This window comes from Sylvia atricapilla, chromosome 5, assembly GCF_009819655.1.
Source record: "Sylvia atricapilla isolate bSylAtr1 chromosome 5, bSylAtr1.pri, whole genome shotgun sequence".
Lineage (NCBI taxonomy): Eukaryota > Metazoa > Chordata > Aves > Passeriformes > Sylviidae > Sylvia > Sylvia atricapilla.
This window is the reverse complement of record NC_089144.1, coordinates 32,085,704-32,106,806: the sequence shown is the minus strand read 5'-3', so window position 1 is coordinate 32,106,806 and position 21,103 is coordinate 32,085,704. Positions and strand designations below refer to the sequence as shown.

Below are 21,103 nucleotides of genomic sequence, written 5' to 3'. Positions count from 1 at the left end.
TATTTTCAAAGCAAGAATGAAGTGCATTAGGACTCTGAATTATCAGATATTAACGCTCCAATCTACAAACTCCTAAGGTACTTTGGTAAGTCAAATCAGATCCTTTGCTCTGTTATTTTTCCAAACAAGTCCTAGGCTAACAAGATATGGAAAAAATGGGAGAAAGAATAGAGAGGGGCTCTTTGTATGTGTTATTCAAAGAGTTGATCACTTCTCTAGGATTACTTCCAAAAGCTTGTATCATTTCCCTCTTGCCAATCCCATAGGTTTGTCTAACCTTAAATACATTCCCTCATTTCCCAGCCATCTCACAATTAGTATATTTGCATTTGATTCCTGTTACAGTATTACTTTTACAAACAAACAAAATTATGACATTATTGTTTTTGCAGCCTTTTAAATGTCTTAGGGCCAATGACCAGAGAGAAACCTTTTTATATATATTGTCTACTTGAAATATTATTAGTCTTGTTCTATGTTGGTCATGACATAACCAGTTTGTAACTGAGAATGTATTTCTCAGACAAAGACTACCCATGACACAAACACCGTGGCAAAGGAATTTAACAAAATGGAACACTAAATAAGGCCTTGAATAGCTTTATTGAAATCTGTATAAATAAACATGCGCATTTCAAATGTAAACCCAAGTGAACTCAAGTGCAGACAAAATTTTAACCTCTGTCATGCAGGAGGTTAGTTTACATTAAAAAAAAAAACCAAAACAAAAACCAAAAAACAAAAAACCAAAACCTCAAAGCAGCTTTAAAATACCAGGATGAAACACCAGTTTTAATATCAAGGTATAAAGCAAAGCCATGTCCAACATATCTCATTTATATCCTGGTCAAATGCAATTTTTAAACTTTTTAATGCTAACATAAATAAATAATTTACCAAAATGTGCACTCACAGAGTGAACTTTTATTTACAATACACAATTTATAACCTATTGTATTTCATTAGTTCAAGTGAAGAACATCATACTTTTTGCTTTTTTCTTTTTTAAATTTTAAACAGTGGGACACAAAGCCATTCTCCAGGTAGTAGATATGTGATGTGTGCCCCCACATTTGAGCCCCTCTCAAAGGCAGTATTGTATGCAAATCAACAATACATTCTTCCAACTAGATCAATGGGAAAGCAGCAAATCAAAAAATGTTTCAAACTATCACACTTATTTTGGCATCCTGGGACCCCTGAACATAGTTAACTGAAATCCAACTTAGAGTTTGTACGCCTGATATACTGTACAGGTTCTGACTTGAACATGCAAATGCCAATTCTCTTATGAGTTACCTTTTCAGATACACTGTAAGGCTATGGTGAATTCCATCCGGAACACACAAAGAAAATTAAGAGGCCTACCTTTAAAGTGGTTTTGTTAATTAACAATTTAAAGGTAGGTCATATTGAAAAAGTTCTCAACTAAGCCTGATACGCAGTCATTATTATGGATACAGAATACTATTAACTCTGACTTTAATACAGAGTAGTTTGCAAGCTGTCAAACTACAAAAACTGGGGAGAGAGAACTTATAGCACAATTTAAATTTTGGACTGTTATTAGATAAAAAATTATGCATGTCTTAGAAGCAAGATAACAGGAATTATGTCTGCAGAGTAGATTCCAACAAGCAACAATGGATACTTACATTTAATTGAAAACCTTTTCTGTTAATGCAGCATGAAATCCAGAACCTGATCCACAGCAGAAGTAAGATGAACATAATATTCTGGATGTTCCACTAGGTTCACAAAAGGTTAAAAAAAACTTTTTCAAGCTATTTCTTCTACTGTGACCGAATTTAAAAAAAAAATAAAAATTGGGAGAAAGAAAAATTTGCTGTTTCAAGAAAACTACTTTAGGTATTTATGACATTTTTACTTGTAGTCTGTTGGCAGCCTATAGAACATGTATATATTCATCCAGAAACTAGACTTGGCAGTAGTATTCTTGCAGTACTAGGAAAGTAAATGTCAGAAGTCCACAGATTTAATATTTTAGTTATTAATTCACATCCAAACCAAAGAAAACATAATCCATCAGAAAATCAGCAGCAGAAAACTTAAAAGGGGTTTATTTGTGATTTCCTATATATACCTTGTGAATATGAGACTGTAAATGCATTAGAGACAATTTCCATTTAAGTTTTTATTGTTTCACTTCAAGTACTGCACATGTTAAAATGTAATCAAGATTTACATTCTATTATCTGAAACTCCCCATCTCAGATTTTTATTCTTAATTTGGTGGGCATTTTCACTCTTTCAATCCGTATCCCCAGTAAGAGAGTCTCTTTTATGGCTTCTAGTTCTTCCCATCAGTTAGTGTGCATACAATTTTCATTTTCTATATCATTATCATTTTCATTGCTGTCTTCATCACTTTCTAGTGGGATGCCTGTGGCAGCTGAAGCACCTTGTTTAGTCTCCCGGTCAAGTGGGAAAAAGCCAGTTCCACTGATTGTGTCCTGTCTCTGGTAGAAGAGCACATATGCTGCTTTGGACTGTAAAAGAGGGTAGGACAGTGTGTTCATGAGACTTCAGACAAAACATCTACAATCCTGGTTACTAACTTTTTCTTTGCTTCCAAGTATACAAGGTAAAATCACAAAGAAATCCAGATGGTTTATATAAGTTATTTCTGATTGTAGCAAAACATTTTTGGTTTGAACTGTCCTTTGAAAGAATACAAACTACTGCCTACAAATTTAATACAAGTTTAATGGTTTACTCTTCATTTTTCCTGCCCTGACAAGAAAACGTCAATAGTCCCAAATTTGGAAACATAAAAGATACTTGCCACTATCTGGTCCTCACTTGCAGTGGACACACTACTGTCATCAAAGTAGTACCATTTTCCATCATCCTTATTTTTTGCAAAAGCAGTATCTAGGACAAGAAAATACAATGTCTCAGGACTTTATATCTTCATATATGTAATGCAATCGGTAAGTGTCAAATGTGTTACTGTCAAACACTTTATATTTAACTAACTTCAAATCATTATCACTATTAAACATCTTTAACAGATTTTTTTTTTTAGCAAATAGTTTAATCACTAACATTTCCCCTCTAAAACAATGTATACCGAAAAGGACAGTCAACATACAATCCCTCAGTCATTCTGCTGCTTTCAAGGAGAAGCACAATGAACAAAAATATAGACAAGCAAGACAAAATCAGTTTTAAGAGTACAGTAGCTCTTACGTTTTTTCAAAGTATGTAAAGCTAGAAGTATAAAAGAGCCTACAATTACCCTTGAAAGCTCACTGCACACAGATTTTTGTGTTAAAATACTTGTGAAAGCATTTCAAGGTAATGAAAAAAAAACCTGTCCCTCAACCATTAAAAAGCATCCTTGATTCAAAGCGATCAGTACTTCAAACAAAATCAACATGGATGGAAAGCTGACATCCAGAATGATGACACTTGAAATTAACTTACAATGCCCTCCTCCCATTCCTCCATAGTGGTTGGAGACAGCAATCAAGTTGTAGCGGCAAGGCCCTGCATTGGGATTAATAAGGAACTCTGACATGTCCAAGTCACTGTTAAAAAACAAAATAAAATAAAATAGCAAAACCCAATCAGAAGTCAGTCATGTTAATAGCATTTTTAACCAGAGTTTGGTAGTCTCAGAGCCCTTTAGTTTATATGCCCTAGAAAAATACACCAGACTACTCTGCCAGTGCATCTCTTTTAGTCTGTGAAAAATTGAACAGGAACCAGTAATCTGTATTTTTACATTATTTCTATTTTGCCAAGTTTATACTTTTAACCCAAAAGCATTCTGTCATTAGTTAACTGAATCCTCTCATGGAAGCTGAAAACAAACCCATTTTATGTAATTATTGTATTAACACATGCCCTAGTCATGCTTTTACACTTCTACCATCAAAATATTTGAATTTCTTACTTTATTGGAAAGTCAACCAATGTATCCAACTTGTCCCTCATGTATCTGCTGTAGGAAAAGCGCTTCAGATGAACTACCAGTACAGGGGGCAGCGACCACAAGTCTAACTTCTTAGTAGCTTGCTGATGTTCTTTACAGTTTGGACAATACCTAAAAAGAAAAAAAAAAATCATTTATATAACTGTAGTCCATATGTATGTCAAAATACATTACCAAAGAGAAAGTCACATGCATGAGAGGAACTGAATGAGCAAAAAACACACACTTTTCATCCTCTATTACTAATGCCATAGATATCCCTTCCAGTTTAAAATATGCAAGCGTAATCCCAGTGAAGCTCGAAATAATTTTAAACACAGAAGTAGCCTCTCCCAATACTGGATTCTCATCTCCTACATCCCTGATCAGATCCCTGTATCCTTACTTAAAACACAGCATTCTTGTACTGTATATATAAAAAATAGTGTTATGAAGCCATAAAAAAAGCACCAAAGATAACAGATAACTGTGGTTCTTTCAAGTTTCAATTTCCAAATTCATCCATCCACCATTCTATCCCATCTACCATCTAAAACCAGGTAACAGTGACTACTAGAACCTGGAAAAACTCATTACTAGAAACTTCCCTTCTTAGTAGGCAAGTATTAAACTGGCTGTGACTCAGAAATTTCTGTTCCCTGCACTGCACACTTGAATCTTTCAGCACTTAATGCTAAGGGAGGAAGATAAGTAAGAATGAAAGGAACAACTCTTCTGTGAAGTAGTCTATGCATATTCTACACTTTGGTATCTAACAAGTAAAAATCTAGGGAAAAAAAAAAAAAAAGAGATGAACCATACTTAGAAGACCGCACAAGTGTCTTTAAATAGCAACATCAGATAATGACAAAAAAATTGGGAGAGCTGTAAAGGCAGGCTCCAACTGAGAATCTGCTTTCCCAGTTGGCTTAGAATGTGTAGAATACAAACAGTGCTGGACTAGGAATGATGAACTCCTGTAGATTAGGCTTGTGACCTAACAAATGAAGAAAAATGTGATTAATGACCTCCAGCGAGATGCATCTAGTAGCAGCTGCTTGACTTCTGCAGTTGTATTTAGTAGTTAAAATACTCTGCTTAAAATATGCTGCCAAACTGGAAGTGCTTCTCCATACCTGAGTTATATGGTATCTCAAACAGTCTATCTAGTGTTGTACAATCTAGCAAACCCAGAAAAATAAAGATATTTTTTAAGTTGGCTCCATACCCTGCACAAATATATGAGAAACTCTGGTGACAATGTTGGGAGATCTCCAAAACTTTTAGGTATCCACAGAAGAAAAACTGGCAGACTCTCTTTTCAAACTTAATTCTGAGCTTAAAGGTGTTGAAAGATTGTTATCTGCCAGAAAACTCCTGGGAAGAAAAGGATCTTCTGGGAACATACTATAATTATGAACATTCAGATATGATTCCAAATTATAATTTGGAAGAACCGTGAACAGAATAAAGGTCTCTGCCAAAAACCTAATGCATAGAACATGAATTTGAGGGGTTCTATTGACTACAGATACCCCCCCATCCCATAAACTTGCTGTTTATGCACATCCCTATTTCATGTATCAATGCAAGGCAAGTTATGTATTTGCATAAAGAAACTACAGTATGCACCAACTCATCTCTTCATCTCAGAAAGGAGTATTTGTTTAAATCACTGCACTGAATTTATCACAGTAATATTCATTCACTGTCCATCACAGTCCACAGACTAGAGCACCTTATGTGCCAACCCTTTCTCCTAATTGTGAATGCATTAAATCTTCCTTACAAATATAACCTTCTGTACATGGTAAAATTTTGGTAAAGTAGTGGATCAAAACAGCATTTTGAGAATTTTCAACTGTCTGAAATAACAAGATTCAAAATACCATTAATAAATCAACTACTTATCTCCATGTTCAAGTGTGGTTTTGATTAATTTTGAGAAATACACCACAGAACATAATTTTAATTTTTTGTGCTTACCATGGGTCTTCAGCACCTAATTTTTCCTTTGTTGTGAACAGCTCAATGCAATCTTTTAATTTCACAAAAGGCTTTTTGGGAGGCTTATATTCCACACTTTCATGTTTTTCAAAATCCTAAAGAGAAGTATTTCTTGAGTTAAGAGAACAAATGAAACAAAACTCATTTTAGTGATGTCGTCTTACTATAAACAGTAACTACAAAGCTCCTATATATGGAAAAACTGATCAGAAACCATTCAAGTAAAAAGTTTCCACAGCTTCAGATTTACTTCCTAGTTCATAAGCCTCAGATCTGCTAATTACTTGGATGTATATATGAAGTTTATTTACGACAACATATTTACTAAGACTAATATGAAAAAATACACAGTTGCTTCTTCTTGTGAAGACTTACAATCTTCTATGTCACACTATTAAAGTTTCACTTCTTTCTTTTGTTTTATTTTTATTTGTGCTGGAAAAAGGGAGCAATATAATCAACTTACCTCTGCTGCACTATCATCAAAATATCTCTTCTTCAATTCAGGATCCCAATCCAAAGCAAGGAAAGATCTTTCTAAGATTAAAAAAAATGTTGTCTCTTAATATTATTTCTTCATTTACATGAAATTGTATTAACTTTGGGCAAACACTCTTCAAAATAAATTGGAACAATGCTATAATCAATTTAGTACAAAAAAATTGAAGGGAATAAAAAACTCTGCAGTTCAAAAAGTCAACTGCAATAAAAAACTAGGTATTAATATAGAATTTACTATTTAAAAGGAAAATATATCAAACAGCACACAAAGGAAATGAAACATGAGAGTCAGGAGAGAGTATCAGAACCAAATACTGCCCATGCTGTTCCCTGTGACTTACCATCAAGCCTAGGTTGCCTATCATCAAATCTAATATGCCTGGTATCATCTTTGATGTAGTTTATGTCAGTATTGCCTAAATTATTGAACTGGAATGTAAACAATCGCTTTTTGTGTCCCGTGAGTGGTTGACCTTTGCAAGTATCCTCAGTACACAATCCATTTTCAGAGTCATTGTCACCCCCAACTGAGTCTTCTGACTGGCTGTTTTCATTCTCTGAGGGAAGTTCCTGATCCTGGCTGGATTCATCATCTTGCTCATCTGTCTCCATTTCACCTAAAGCAATTGGAAGAATAAAGAGGAAGAAATGAGACAGAATGTCAGTAATTAAAAAATTCTGCAGAATTAACTTCCATTTCAAATTCAACACCAAATATTAAACAAGTTCAGATATTCCATTCTTACTTGGAGATCCTTCTTCATGTATTCCATTTGGGCCATTACCATTGATACCACCATGGTCCTTACAGCAATGCAGGGAACCTTCAGTGTCTTCACTTTCAGTGCATGTTTTTACATATCGGCTAAATATAACAAGTGAAAGCAACAGTTAGAAGCAAGGGATTGTTAAATAATTTTCATTGTTCAAACTGGCAATTAAATTCTTATAGCAAGTCTTTGCTAGTGTACTTTTCTGATTTACTCAGATTATAATTTTTATTGCCAAATATGTCTAGTGTTACAAGCACACAAGAAAACCTGCTCGTATGTGACTGTCCATTTTTGGCAGCTACTTGGTCTGAGACAACTTGATTTTTGGTCTCACTCTGTCTAGAATTCATTTTTTTAAACTGCTCATTAACTATATTACAGAGAAATTTACATCAACAGAAAAAGAAGCATAAATTTAAATTGGAGGTTATATGATTTTAATTTCTTTTATATAAAGACACCAATCCTAGTCTAGTTTCAGAAAGTGTCTACCACGTACTTTTACAACAAAAATTCAAAACTTGAACACTAGATACAGGAAGTATAACCATAGCAGAATAACAGGAAAACATTTCCACTTTACCAAGATCTATCAAACAGCTAAGCATAAAAGAGAATTATTTAACAATACAGATTGACTCTCTACTGTCTTCTCAACTATTTTTTGGGTGAGGTAATGCTAACAAAAAATCAAATTAAAATCCACCTCAGTGGCAAAAAATTTATATTTAATGTTCAACAGCAAGCAAATAAAAGTACTCAAATCTAATCAGTATGTTAGAAATGCATATGAAAATATATGTCTACTGACTCAAACTATTAGCATTATTCTTAACAAACTAATTTTTCTTTTAACAATAAACGTACCACATTCTTAGCAGCAGCAGATTATACAGTTTATCTTCAGTATTGTTTCTAGGCACTGCTATGAGGAAAGGTTGACCAAATAGTAAAGAACCACTATGGCTGTAGCTAGTGTGCCTGCACTTTTCCCTTAAACAAACAGGAATTATGACTTGTTCCGTATCTTCTGTTCTATTGATAGCAATTTCAAATCTAGAAGAAAAACAATCAGAAATACAAAGAACAATGGTCACAGAAAAGGCTACAAAGGGGAAAAATAAAAAAATATCCCCTCCCAGTTTAATCCTTATCTGGTATCTAGGTTTTAATCTTTAACAAATAACTAAACAAACTGCAAAACAAACTGCAAAGAGACATGAACCATGTTATCTATACTTACACATAAATGTCATCACGTTCCATAATACTACTTAGATTTTCATCCATGCCAAATATCCTGTGGAACCTGTGATTGTATATATCAGTAACAATCATCTGAAAAGAAAATGGAGTATACATTGTTAAATCAGGTTAGTACACATTAAAATGTTATTTGTTGTGCTTTATTTAAGAGATTACTCTTACCTTATCTGCAGCAACACCAGACAAAGCCGACAATGCTGTGCAAAGATCCAATATATTTCCAATTTTGGGAACAACTACTTTGTACTAAAAATGAAAATATAATTTTAATTTCTTAAGAGAACAAATATACATGAGGAAAAACCCCAAACAACATATATTCAGCATATTTCACGCATTTCATGGCTTTGAAACTTAAGGAGCAAAGTATGTAGATCAACTAACACAAATTCCAAAAGCTGCTGAAAATGTAGTAATCTGCACAACTTTACAAATACACACACACTGAATACTCCATTTATTAGATGCTTGTTTATACAATGCTTGTTTTAATGCTGCTTTACTTTATCTGTAAGACTAACAATACAAATTACTTAAGATTTGCATTTCAACAGCACCTTCTTATTTAAGTATTTAAATAGTATACATGCTATCGAAAAGATTATTAAATCTGGAATACAACAAAAGTTTTTTACAAAGTATTACTAGGAACAAAAGCAATGGCAAGCAGCAGATTCTCATTCTGCATGCAGAGAAAGAACTTGATGATTAAAGTCAAAGAAAACTTCTCTGTGGCTTCCCTTATGCAGTGCATCTGCAGTTTGTAATAAAACTCCACACAAAACTTTTACCTCTTATTTGCATAATAAAGACAGTGTTAATTAAAAACAAGGTATTATTAACTCTGTAATTAATTGCCAAGTATAGCATGTTATGTCCTTATGTTTTATAATCATTTAGACTCACAAAAACTCTCCTGAACTGGTACTCTTCCCAAATTATTAATTCCAGCACAACATCTCACATCATGAGTCACATTCACTACTTCATGTAGTGAATTCACTACTTCACGAGTCACATTTACTACCTCAGTAGTTTTCAACTACTCTGTGCCCCCTGTGCAACTACTGTGAGACCTCTATTTTCACAATTACATTTCTAGCAGGCTCATCTCCCATTAGTTAACACATCTCCCTTCACCTTCGAATTCTCCAACTCATACTGCCTTTGAAAATGCTCTCTTCTCCTGCTTTCATTTTTATGGTACTGATTTCAGGTATTAGAGCCTTTTTGAATGCCTGCATAACTGCCTGTGTTGTATTTATTTCACCTATCCTCACAGTATAAGGTACAGCAAGAACCATTTACTCATTACTTGGTTACGATGACCTTATGTACATTTTTTCATGACATTCTGTGCAATGTGTGTAATATCATCCCCTGCCTTAAAAAGGGCAAAAGGGATATTCTTCATAAAGAAATCTCATATGAATTTTTTTCTTGTGACTATGAGGTGAGAGTACAGAAAAATTCGAGACTACCTTATGTATTTAGTCATGGAGGTTTTTTGTACCATTTATTACAAATATTTGCCTTTTGCTATTTAGAAACTAAGAAATTAAGTGTCTAAATATTTTTATAAACATAAAAATTCACCACAGCAGCTCTCAAAAAATTATGTCAGCATACATTTTCAAGATTAAGAAGCCTTATTAACACAACCATGAAGTAATTACCAATTCTTTCTTGAAATTGTACAAGGTATGTACAGTCCTCCTCAGGTATGTATGGTCTTCCCCACTTGACTAAGTGAGACTTCAGAACACATACCAGAAAAATAAAGCCTGTTGAATTTGCTTATAAATTTGCACTGTGTAAAGGAGCTTGGGTTCATTGTTAATGCTTCATGAATCAAAGTGTTTGTACATAAATTAAGCTGCTTACCTGCATAGGCTTTGCAAGTGGATCCATTCTAACTAAATAAACTTCCAAAGTGCGTTCTTTTTTCATAGGTAATGGAAGTGTCAAGTAACAAAAGGGATCAAAGGTTACAGATATCTTAGCACATTCAGGACAAACTAGGGTAGATTTAAAAAGGCCATGAAATATATCTACAATGATGGAATCATTTCTTTTTAAATGGTTTTCCCAGGCTTCTTCAGCAACCACCTGTAAACAAAGCATTATCTGGGTTATGACAAAGTAGTAGGAAATGAACAGTAAGAATTATTAGTAGAAGTCCTTGGCAGAACATTTTCAGTAACCACTCCAAAGGACCCGTAAGGAATGTTACTACTATCAGGTTTGAAGGCTGAAAGATCTGTGCTTTTCCTAGGATAGAGACAGTCTGAGAGTGACTTTCAAGTAGCTTGGGGAAAGACAAAAGCAGATAAACCTAAAACTTCCATCTGAATTAACTCCATACTCATAACAAAAGAAGAGTTTCCCTAAAGTAAGAGTACTGGAGAGAGAATGCTGCATACTGTAGATATGAAAATAAAAGAACAACATAATGGGAATTGCTTTTCTAACTGAACTCAGCATAGCATTGAACAAGATGGTCTTAATGAAATCTTAAAAAAGGCCTTACCATCCTCTCATCCACCTGCATTATCTTAAAAATAAACAGAAACTTACACAGTTTCTCAAGATCTCAATCTTAAAGTTTTGTCCTATTTTCTGAAATGTCTTCCAGAAAAAGCCCCACTTAATCAGTTTCCCAACCTTCCATGCATAATCATGTAGAATTATCTTACAGCGTACAACTTTGACTAAAAATTAATATGAGCAGCTCTTAAATCCCTACCTTGTCTGGTCTCCCATCTGCATCCTTTAACTGAATATAAGGCTTTTTCCTAATTCTATTCAAATCCTCATGCAAACCATCCAAGAGAAAAGCCAGCAGCTCTTGACAATCTTGTTGCTGATATCCAGAAAATTGTGGTGCAAATCGTCCCACTTGTGTCTAAAAAAAAAAAAAAAATAAAAGGCAAAACACTTCTGGTACCTTAATTGTTAGAAAGGGTAGATACTTCTGAGATGCTATAGCAGTACATTGAAAAGGTAAAACTTGTAGTTATAAAAGGTAAGCTTTTCAATGGAGACACGACATCAAAACTAATTCTCAAAGACCAAAGCACAAGGACAGGTGACACCTACTGAAATATACATGAAAGTGTATTACCAGTTCAATGAATGGATTGCATATTAATAAATAGTACTTAAATTTCTTTTTTTTTTTTTTTTCATATTCTTTAAGTTTTAAATACTTAAAAGTACAAGACTGAAACTGACAATGTATATTCAGTATAATTTCCCTACTCACCTTAAATGCTCTTGGGGTAACATAGCTGTATTTTCCTGACCACATTTGCTTGATAAGCTCAGCGTAAGATTTTGCTATTTCACCCCGCATTCCTAAAGGATTGTCAAAATTGAGCTCTTCCTGGTATTTATCATTGAGGAAGTACTCTGTAAGAGGAGGTGTGTTGCTCAGACACTGCAAAAAATAAAACAGACTTTTTAGAACAGTGATTTGAATCAGTTCTAAACAAAGAAGGTTTTAATTTTCCTAAAGCAGCCATGAACTGTAATGTCTAGTGCCTGGAAGGAAGAGAAAACCCCTAAACATCTTTTCCAGAAACAAAAAATGGCTTTAAACCAAAAGTGGCTACAGCTGTCATTACAAGTTACGCTCAGATAGTATCTGTCAAGAGCTTTACCTCAAAATTTATAAAACACAGTAGTCCAAACAACCACAGCACAACAACATAATTTCTATCAAAATTTAAAGCAAACAACACAAGGTGTTTCTTGAGACATGAATGGCTTTATGAAACTTGTTGCTGTGATAGATGCTGCCAAGTGTAGAGTGCATACACGCTTGGAAGAGAGAACCAACAGGGCTTATAAATTCAAATTATACTATATTCAGAGCAACATTTGAAATAAAAAAATTCTTTTATTTTGGCAGGCGAGGGAAGGTGAGGATGCTTGGCCTTTCCCTTCTCTTTGTTAGTATCAGTTTATGGATGCTGTTGGAGACAGCAATCTATATGAGAGGCACTAGACTTCCTGCAGCCCTTCCTATGTTGTTTTAAATCTTGTGATGTTGTTTAGAGCTGAAATTAGTCCAAGGAAAGCAAAGACCTTGTTTTAGATTGAAATAATCACTTATCCTCTGTACCAGCTTGTCTCTTCTCTCAGCATTTGGAGACAGCAGGATGTAATCACTGAAACATGATTTACAATTTTACTTGGAATTTTTGTGTGCTACCCTTCATACTCCTTTAAACATAACATTTCCATCACTCAGGAATAAGCCCCATGCCATGCCTCAGCATATATTCTTAAGAGTTTGTTCATTAAATATTGTAAGCTTTTCTGCATTCTTTCCTTTATTAAAAGATTTGAGGAAAGGTCAAGTATTTCACCAGTCTCATCTGCCTCTCTGTAAACAAGGGGAAGAGCTCCACTTATGCTACTGCATAAGATACAAGAATTAGACTGGAAGAATTTCACCTTTATTGAGTGGGGCAAAAAAATGTTATTCCTATGTCTGCCTATCATACCTGTGCAATATTACAAAGCAAAACCAGTCACATGCTGTAGAGAGCTGAGTTTCATGCCTACATCAAACTCCTTCCTTTCTTTCTCTTCCTCCTCACCTAAAGCTTTCAGGATCTGTCAACACTGCAAAAAAAAATTCCTGGTATTACAGACACTTTTGGACACTCAGGGTTGAAGAAATCGCATTTTTCACTTGCTATATGGCAAAGAGCATTTACTTCCAGTAGTGGTGATTCCTACTCTCCCTACCTCACATATTTGTGTTCTCTTCTGGATAAGTTTGGGGTGGGTTTAGGAGATGAAATCAGTTCAACTGCTGAGTTTAGTACAAGGAAGTAAATAATGCAAAAATATTGTATTTTTCTATATTTTCTGCAAGAATATTAAATTTATCTTTCTGTTAGTCAAATGTTATACAATGTCCTGACAATGTGGATTCCACAAAAAAAAATTAATCCATTTCTTTTACCTAATAAATTGGTTTTGTCACTTTCTCATAAAATTAATTAATATTTGTAGCATAAGTCAGGAACCTTCCTACAGATAATTTCCCTTTTTCCTTTAACAATCTCCACATTACAACATAGGATGACACTGATGGTAGTATTGGAATGCACAAATGTCTATCTCAACACAGCAAGTTTTGAGGTACAAAGCTGACGTTTTTCTAAAATATCAGATACCAAAATCCTTAAAAGAGGAGCTGCTAAAGTAGCTAATAAAGTTGGCCACATATGCATTGATCCTTTCAATGTAACTGACAAATTTACATGATTACAAATATGTTTACTTGTTGAAAAGGCTGACAGTGGGGAATTATTTAAGATCATGATTAAAAAGTCAGAGGAAAAAAAGCATCCAGAAGCCATTTTAAAGGGAATCCTACATTCTTAATTTTCTTACATGATGTAGGTTATTCAGGAAGCCTTATGGAAATTTTCTATTAAAACCAAGACAATCTACTGGACAGTAAAGTTACCTGATTTATGCGTTCTGTTCAACCTAGTGATTTGAGGTTTTCTGTTTGTTTCAAAACACATACAATAAGTAATCTAAAAGTATACCAAGGTCAAGAATAATAGCAGCCAAAATAGCCAAATACAGTAAAACTATGGAAAACTGTTTGTGAACTAAAGAGGTAATAAAGGCACTTCATTTCAGGTACTGCTGCCTCTACAAGTTTTCTTTAACCAACAAAATTTCTGTAAAATTCTCTGAACCTGGTCATTTAGTGAAAAGATCATGTGCTGTATGGAATAGAAGGCAGAAACTCCAAGAGACAAAGAAGATGAATTAATCTTTACCATGACAAAGGTGAGCACTGAAATCATACTTCCATGTTACGTATTAATAACCTGGAAATAAGTTAAGATGCACAGGAAAATGAAAAAAAAAAATCATTATTTTTAGTGTTATGTACACATGTACATATATATACATATCTCAGTGCTGTAGCCTCACTGGAATACTGTCTACAATACTAGCCTGTGATAATGTTTGCAAGTCTACCTGTCCTATGAAACCTTCATAGAGGGGGAAATATAATAATAAAAATAGTCAAGACATACTCTTCCAAATCTCTGTGATTTAAGTATGGACTAATTCTGATATAAGGGTTTGAATGGATATATTTGATTAAAAAGGAAAAAAAAAGAATGAAGAAAGAGGGCCACCAAGACAGTCAGTGGCCTAGAAGCACTTGCCCTATGACAAAAGGCTGAAGCATCAGGGCTTGTTCAGGCTGCAGAAGAGACTGTTTGAGGGAGGCCCAAGAGCAGCCCTCTAGTACCTATAGGGAAGTTAAGCAGAAGATGGAACCACGCTCTTCACAGTGGCACATACTAGGAAGAAAAGAAACAACAGGCATCAGTTGAAACGTGAGAGGTTAAGAATACAAGGAAAAAAGTTTTCACTGTAAGAACAGTCAAGCAGTGGAACTTAGAGGCTCTGCCTTCTTGGGAGGTTTTCATGATCGAACTGGATAAAGCCTTGGGCAACCTGTTCTGACCTCAGAGCCAACCTTGCTTTGAGCAGGAGGCTGCACCAGAAACCTCCTGAAGTTCCATGAATCATTGTATAACCCTAAGGAAACAAGGAAACATTTCTTTAAATCTCATATGGAATATTCTACAAAAATAAACTTCCAAAATAAAGAAAACATCACAACCTATCATGGCAGTGAACTAGGGAAATGAGTAGGATCATGAATTGAGATACTGGAAATTGAATACTCCTGTAAGTGTTCTGGTTCTTCGTCTTCAGGTACTACTTACTGAGAATTTTAAGCAAGGGACATTGAAATTTCATATTTCAGCTTTCTCATAAAAGACCAAGAGCTGCCAGACTGAAAAGAAGATCCATGAGGAAAAAAGTGTTTTACTTTATACGCATCTATCCTACTTTTGTCTGTACACTATCAGACATGGAAAAAAGGGCTAAGTTAATACTAATCCAAACTCCATGTGCCTATGGCAACTGAAACAGAGCAACAAAAACTTAATGATTTCAAGTATTGGTGAAATATGGCATTTTTTGTCTACATAAACTCACAGCCATAAGTAACTTTGGAGGGAATATTATTCAGCTTTCTGAAGAAAGAAAACTTCTGAAATGCCCACTGCAAACCTTGTTTAGAATTAAGATTTATATAATCACAAGGATGGAAAAAAACCGTAAAAATAAAGATCTTAGAAAAAAATGAATGTTTTAATGAAAATATTTACTTTTTTTCTTCTCCTATTTCTTAATCACAAAATTAAAATTTTAGAACTCTCAGGTTTTCACTCTAAAAGGAAAAAAACCCAACCAAACAACAAAACATTTCCACAGAGCTCTAATCTCTAATATCCCACCAAAATAGGAAAGTAGTACTTGGGAAACATCCACAGGTGGCAGCACAGCAATGCTTAATGATACTAATTTTTTCTAATTTATTTTCAGCTTAGAATATAGCTAGGTACCTAAGTGAATGTGATCAAAGTATCTGCTTGCCAAATACTTTCTGCAATATGGGTTCAAGTATTCATAATAATATCTATTTCATAAAATCTTCACACTCTCTTCTGTCTTTCCTGTTTTATTTCAGGCTGGGATCTGCAAAAGCAGACATTTAGGCCTAATTAGAAAAAAATCAAACCTTAGGTATTTACACTGAAATAAAGTAAATACATGGAATACTCCCTTCAAAAGAATCTGAAGAGAACTATACAACAGTTCCAATACAACCAAAATAAGAATACTGAATTATTGCTCTTTTAAATTAAGTAATAGTGGTAAGAGGACAGCATTTGGGAGATATACAATGGTATTTTAACCTTCTTGGCCTTACTCTCATTCAGCCTGAAGCTGTCTGTAATCCCAGAGTGGATCTTATCTATCCTCCTGTTGTCCTGAGCTTAACACTGAAAAGCCCTATTTGGAAGGGCAAAGATCTCTTCAAAGTAATCACTTAGAAGGATAAAGGGGCAAGCCTAACCTCCCCTATATATTGAAGAACTACTGAAGAACTTGCAATAAAATTTAAGACATTGCCAGGATTTTCACATTTCTACATTATATATATGTATATTTACAGGGCAAGAATCTTCACACAGGTTTGTCAGACTCAGGAGACAAAGCTGCGTGAAAGAATTGCCCCTCTTTGTCAAAGAACATTTATAATAGCTCTGATGCAAACCATCTTCACTGTACATGAGACAAGACCAAAGAGAAGCCATGTGAGAAATGAAGTAGTTTCTGAAGCAGAAATGGCTCCTATGTGAACACTCAGGGGCCTCAATGCTCCCCGGAAAGCACAGAGATCTGACAAAAGCAGCAATCAGCTGGAAAATGGATAAACTAAACTCTGCTTCTGTTGAAGGAAGCTATACTGATCACACACAGCACAAACTGAATAGAAGGGATCAAAGCAGAGCTTTTGGTACATTAATGGAATTGAAACTAATATTTCAGAGTCCATTACTCTACAGTAAACTATTTTGTTTAAAGAAAACAGATTTATCCTGATTAACAACCCTGTGTTAGCCCAATTGTGAAGGAATACACCTCAGAAGGATAAGAAAGGTAAAGTAGATCAGAGAATCTCAGAATAGTTGAGATTAGAAGGCATCTCTGCAGATTCTCTGGTCCAACCCACTTGCTCAAAGACAGGTCACCTACAGCAGGTTGCTTGGGACTTTTTTCAGTTAGGTTTTACGCATCTTCAAGGATGCAGGCTTCAGAGTTTCCCTGAAAATCCTATTCCACTGTTTGATAAACCCCATTTTAGAACTAAGTTTCCTATATTTAAGAATTGCATGTGCTTCAGTATGTGCCCATTGCCTCTTCTTCTTTCAGTGGGTATGACTGAGGAGAGTTCAGTTTCATTTTCTTTACTTTTCTTCACCAGGTACTTCCAAAAAATGGTAGAACCACTCTGGAGTCTTCTCTTCTCCAGGCTGAACAGCACCAGCTCTTTGCCTCTCCACACAGGTCAGATGCTGCAATCCTTGATCACTGGTGTGGTCTCTCACCAGACTTGCTCTTGGATATCCCTACACTCTCTGGGGAGCCTAGAAGTGAACTCTGAACTCTGGGGGTGTCTCTCCAGTGCTAAATGGAAGGAAAGGATCACCTCTTTCAGCCTATTGGTAACACTTTTCTTAGTACAGCCCATGATGCTGTTGTCTGCCTCGGCTACAGGAACACATTGATGGCTTTTTGTTCAGCCTTTTGTCCAGCAGGATCCTGGGTGCTTCTCTGCCAAGCTGCTTTCCATCCAGTTACTGACCCCCTACTGCAGTGTGTACAGGTTCCTGGGGTTTCTTCCCCCAGGCACAGGGCTTTGCATTTCCTTTGATTGAACTTCATGAGGTTCCAGCTTGCTAAGGTCCCTCTGAATGGCAGCACAGCCACCTGGTACAGCAGTTCCTTATTGCAGATTTGTGTGATCTCTAATCTTGCTGAGGGTGTACTCTGCTCCATCATCCAATATTCCCAAGGAGAATTCCCTATTTGCTATTCACAGACTATTTGAGCCCATCTTTTCCTTGCTTCCAAGACTAAGACAGATCAAAACACATTTAGAGTGCTCTGGCCATAGGTATAACATGGGTATTACAGCCATTATCTACGTTACTTTGATAAAAGTAGCACATGAAATGAATAGAAAATTAGCACAGTGAAATGCATGCTTTCTGTGTAACTGAAAAAAGATGCAAGTGGTGGCAAGAGGAAGACTGCAGCCTGTGAGACCTTAGTGCATTAAGAACACATCATAATTTCACTAAAAAGTATTTCCATGGACTTAACTTAAACTTAATTCTCTAGATGTAACTGAAGAGCAGTGAAGTCAAAGCTGATATTATTTCTAATGCAGACCTCGGAATCAAATCTGTTTAACACAATGGGATAATGATATGACATGTAACAAGTTTTTTACACCATATAAGACTCATAAAGGCAACAACTCATGCTTAGAACTCTAACCTAAAAGGTTACTTTTGAATGCTATATGCAAATCATGAATACCAGTTCAATTAAGGTTGAGTAAGTAATTAAAATTATCCTTATTTAATCAGTGTAGCTTGATGAACAAGGTAAAATCATAAAAACCCCCTTTCACTATGTAGCAAGAATATTCTTTGAATTCAACTTATAAAACATAATTCTGGCTGGCACACTAGACAAAAACACACACTTTTCTTTCCAACAGCATAATGATGCAATTCAGTAACCAATAGAGGGTATGTGTAGCATTTTTAGTTAGAATGGACAGTGTAAAATGTGTGTCCCTCCCCCTTTCAGTTTAGCCATCTTTTGCAAAGCATGCTAAAAAATATTTAATTACTTTTTGCACTGTTCAACTTCTCTTCAAGTATCCTCATGGAAATATTTTTAGAAACAAGTTTAATTTTATGGATGCCTTGCATATGTATGTATCAAGTATGGAATACAAGTATTCCACACTTGTATCAAGTATGGAATAAGCATGGAATAGCCCTATATACCACTAACAGGTGGAGGCTGACTGGCTAAAAAGCAGTTTTGCTTTGTATGACGCAGTGGTCCTTTTCTATGGAAATGTGATCCTGCTGTTCATCTCCATGGGAAAGGTATCCAGCTGGAAACTGGGCTGTATTAACAACTGCAGTGAGAGGCAAAGAGGAACAAATCTTCCCCTCTGTTTGGAACTCGTGAGACTGCTGCAGGAGCACTGTCCTGTTTAGAGCTCCCCAGTATAAGAAAGAGCAGAGAAAGGACACCAACATGGTCAAGGGGCTGAACAACAACATACAAGGAAAGGCAAAGCTGTATGCATTAGTTTGACCTGAAGAAGACAAGACTAAGGGGAGAGCTTGTGGCTCTCTCCAGCTACCTAATGGGAGGCTACAGAAAAGTAGGGCCAAATTATTCACTAACTGTCCACGCAAAGAAGGGACAGAAAGAAGTATCCCACACACTACGACACTCTGGAAAAAAATTTTCTTTTGAACAAATTTCAATAACTTCATAAACTTAGCTTACAAATGTACCTGAAATTATTTTTTCACTCCAACAGGCTAAAGAAGGAATGCAACATTTGGGTTGTGTTCTCAGGTTTTCTTTCTTTAATTTTACCCAAAGAAATCACAAACATAAGCCAGAAATCCTTGTAATGACCAAGGAGGAAAGGAGGATAACAACTCTGCAGCATGCTTGTTGAGATCTAGTATTTTCATACTCAGCAGGAAAATATGTGAACAAGAATTCAAATACACATAACAGTTTTTTGACAGAAGGCTGTTCCAATGACCAAAGGCAAGTCTGAGGACTAAACAAAGCCAAACAAAACTCCTAGTTCTAACTGTTAATTATTCTACAACTGTGGCTTCCATTTAAAAATTAATACACTAAGGTTGCTTCATCTTGGTAGAGCAGTAGTAGATATACTAGTATTTCTCTTGCATTCATAGCAAAGAAACAAGCTAACACATTCCTGTAAAATATCTAATCCATGAAATAGCTATTCTGAGGAAAGGCCAAAGGAAAATATTTTCCAAGGTTCCTGCATGTTAACCTGTGCACTAAAAGTACATAATGAGTCAGAAATAAAGGCCCAGTAATCTATCAATCATCTACTTTTTTACAATTTTTTTTGGTAGCAATTATTACAAAAAGCAAAGAATCCGACTTCAAGAGTTCACTCATGTAGAACACTGGTTAAATCTCTTTCTGACATTGATCATTATGACTGCAGCTAAATAAATCAACTTTCAAAGTATACCAATAAAGATTTATTACTTCCTCACTTTTTATCCTATCCTGCTACTTAGCAGATCTCTTAATACTAGTTTTGAAACATGACAAATTAAAACAAGACACCATTTCTAAGTAATAACACTAGCTGATTTTTATTTTTAAGTACATACCTGAATTGCTGAATTCATGAAACATGTATTCCCCAAGTTACTTAGGCCACACAGGCCTGGCTGCTCATTGTGTCTTCCTGGCTCTGAATAATCATAATTCTTATAAGCAGTATATGATGGGAGACAATAGTTTGAATTTTTCACACTGTAAGAAAACAAGACATCTTTCACAATGTAAACATGTACTCTATAGTACTTTAAAGCATACAAGTACCTTATAAACTTAAATGATTAAAAATCTTTAACTTCCGCAAACAAGTAAAGATTTAAAATACTTAACTTCTGTAATAACATTAATGTCTATTTGAAAGTCACCTGTGCAAACAACCAAAATCAAACATACTGCAGTAACTGCAATTATTACATCCCTACCCCTTTTTTATAGGAGCAGCTTCACAGCTTACTCTATTCTTCACTGCTCCATCATATTTAAAACACTCAGACTTTAGACACCACCAGCAGCAATCAATCATTTACGTTCCTTTTGCATCCTGCTATTGCAAGAGAGAGGTCGGTGGGAATGGGAATGCAGAGTTACAGGTGAAAGCTGAGATTTCCAAGGCCACTGTGGCATAGCTGCCTCACTGCATCAGACAGTCTATTTATAGCTTCCCTGCTAGGACAGCACAATCCAGCATGCAAATGCAGAAAAGCCTTGGGAGGTAAAGGAATGCGCAAAATGCCTTGCAACAACTTCAATATAAATCTATGTTGCATCT

General features: G+C 35.2%; 1 protein-coding gene across 5 annotated transcripts in view; it reads right to left on the bottom strand.

Moving 5' to 3' along the window:
- Window positions 1–584: 584 nt before the first annotated feature.
- USP15 (ubiquitin specific peptidase 15) overlaps window positions 585–21,103 on the bottom strand; it is a 59,778-nt gene continuing 39,259 nt past the window's right edge. For 3 of the 5 annotated variants that reach the window (XM_066319087.1, XM_066319089.1, XM_066319088.1), the window contains 15 exons: window positions 20,385–20,529; window positions 11,753–11,926; window positions 11,234–11,392; window positions 10,372–10,596; window positions 8,650–8,733; window positions 8,465–8,559; window positions 8,089–8,277; window positions 7,195–7,313; window positions 6,790–7,065; window positions 6,414–6,484; window positions 5,927–6,042; window positions 3,923–4,072; window positions 3,451–3,554; window positions 2,807–2,895; window positions 585–2,510 (listed from right to left, as the gene is read on the bottom strand). In XM_066319087.1, the coding sequence (XP_066175184.1) occupies window positions 2,325–2,510; window positions 2,807–2,895; window positions 3,451–3,554; window positions 3,923–4,072; window positions 5,927–6,042; window positions 6,414–6,484; window positions 6,790–7,065; window positions 7,195–7,313; window positions 8,089–8,277; window positions 8,465–8,559; window positions 8,650–8,733; window positions 10,372–10,596; window positions 11,234–11,392; window positions 11,753–11,926; window positions 20,385–20,529 (2,182 nt within the window). In that variant the 3' untranslated portion in view covers window positions 585–2,324. Of the gene's footprint in view, window positions 2,511–2,806; window positions 2,896–3,450; window positions 3,555–3,922; window positions 4,073–5,926; window positions 6,059–6,413; window positions 6,485–6,789; window positions 7,066–7,194; window positions 7,314–8,088; window positions 8,278–8,464; window positions 8,560–8,649; window positions 8,734–10,371; window positions 10,597–11,233; window positions 11,393–11,752; window positions 11,927–13,052; window positions 13,120–20,384; window positions 20,530–21,103 lie in introns of those variants that run through there. The other 2 variants (XM_066319090.1, XM_066319092.1) reach the window with 2 other exon arrangements.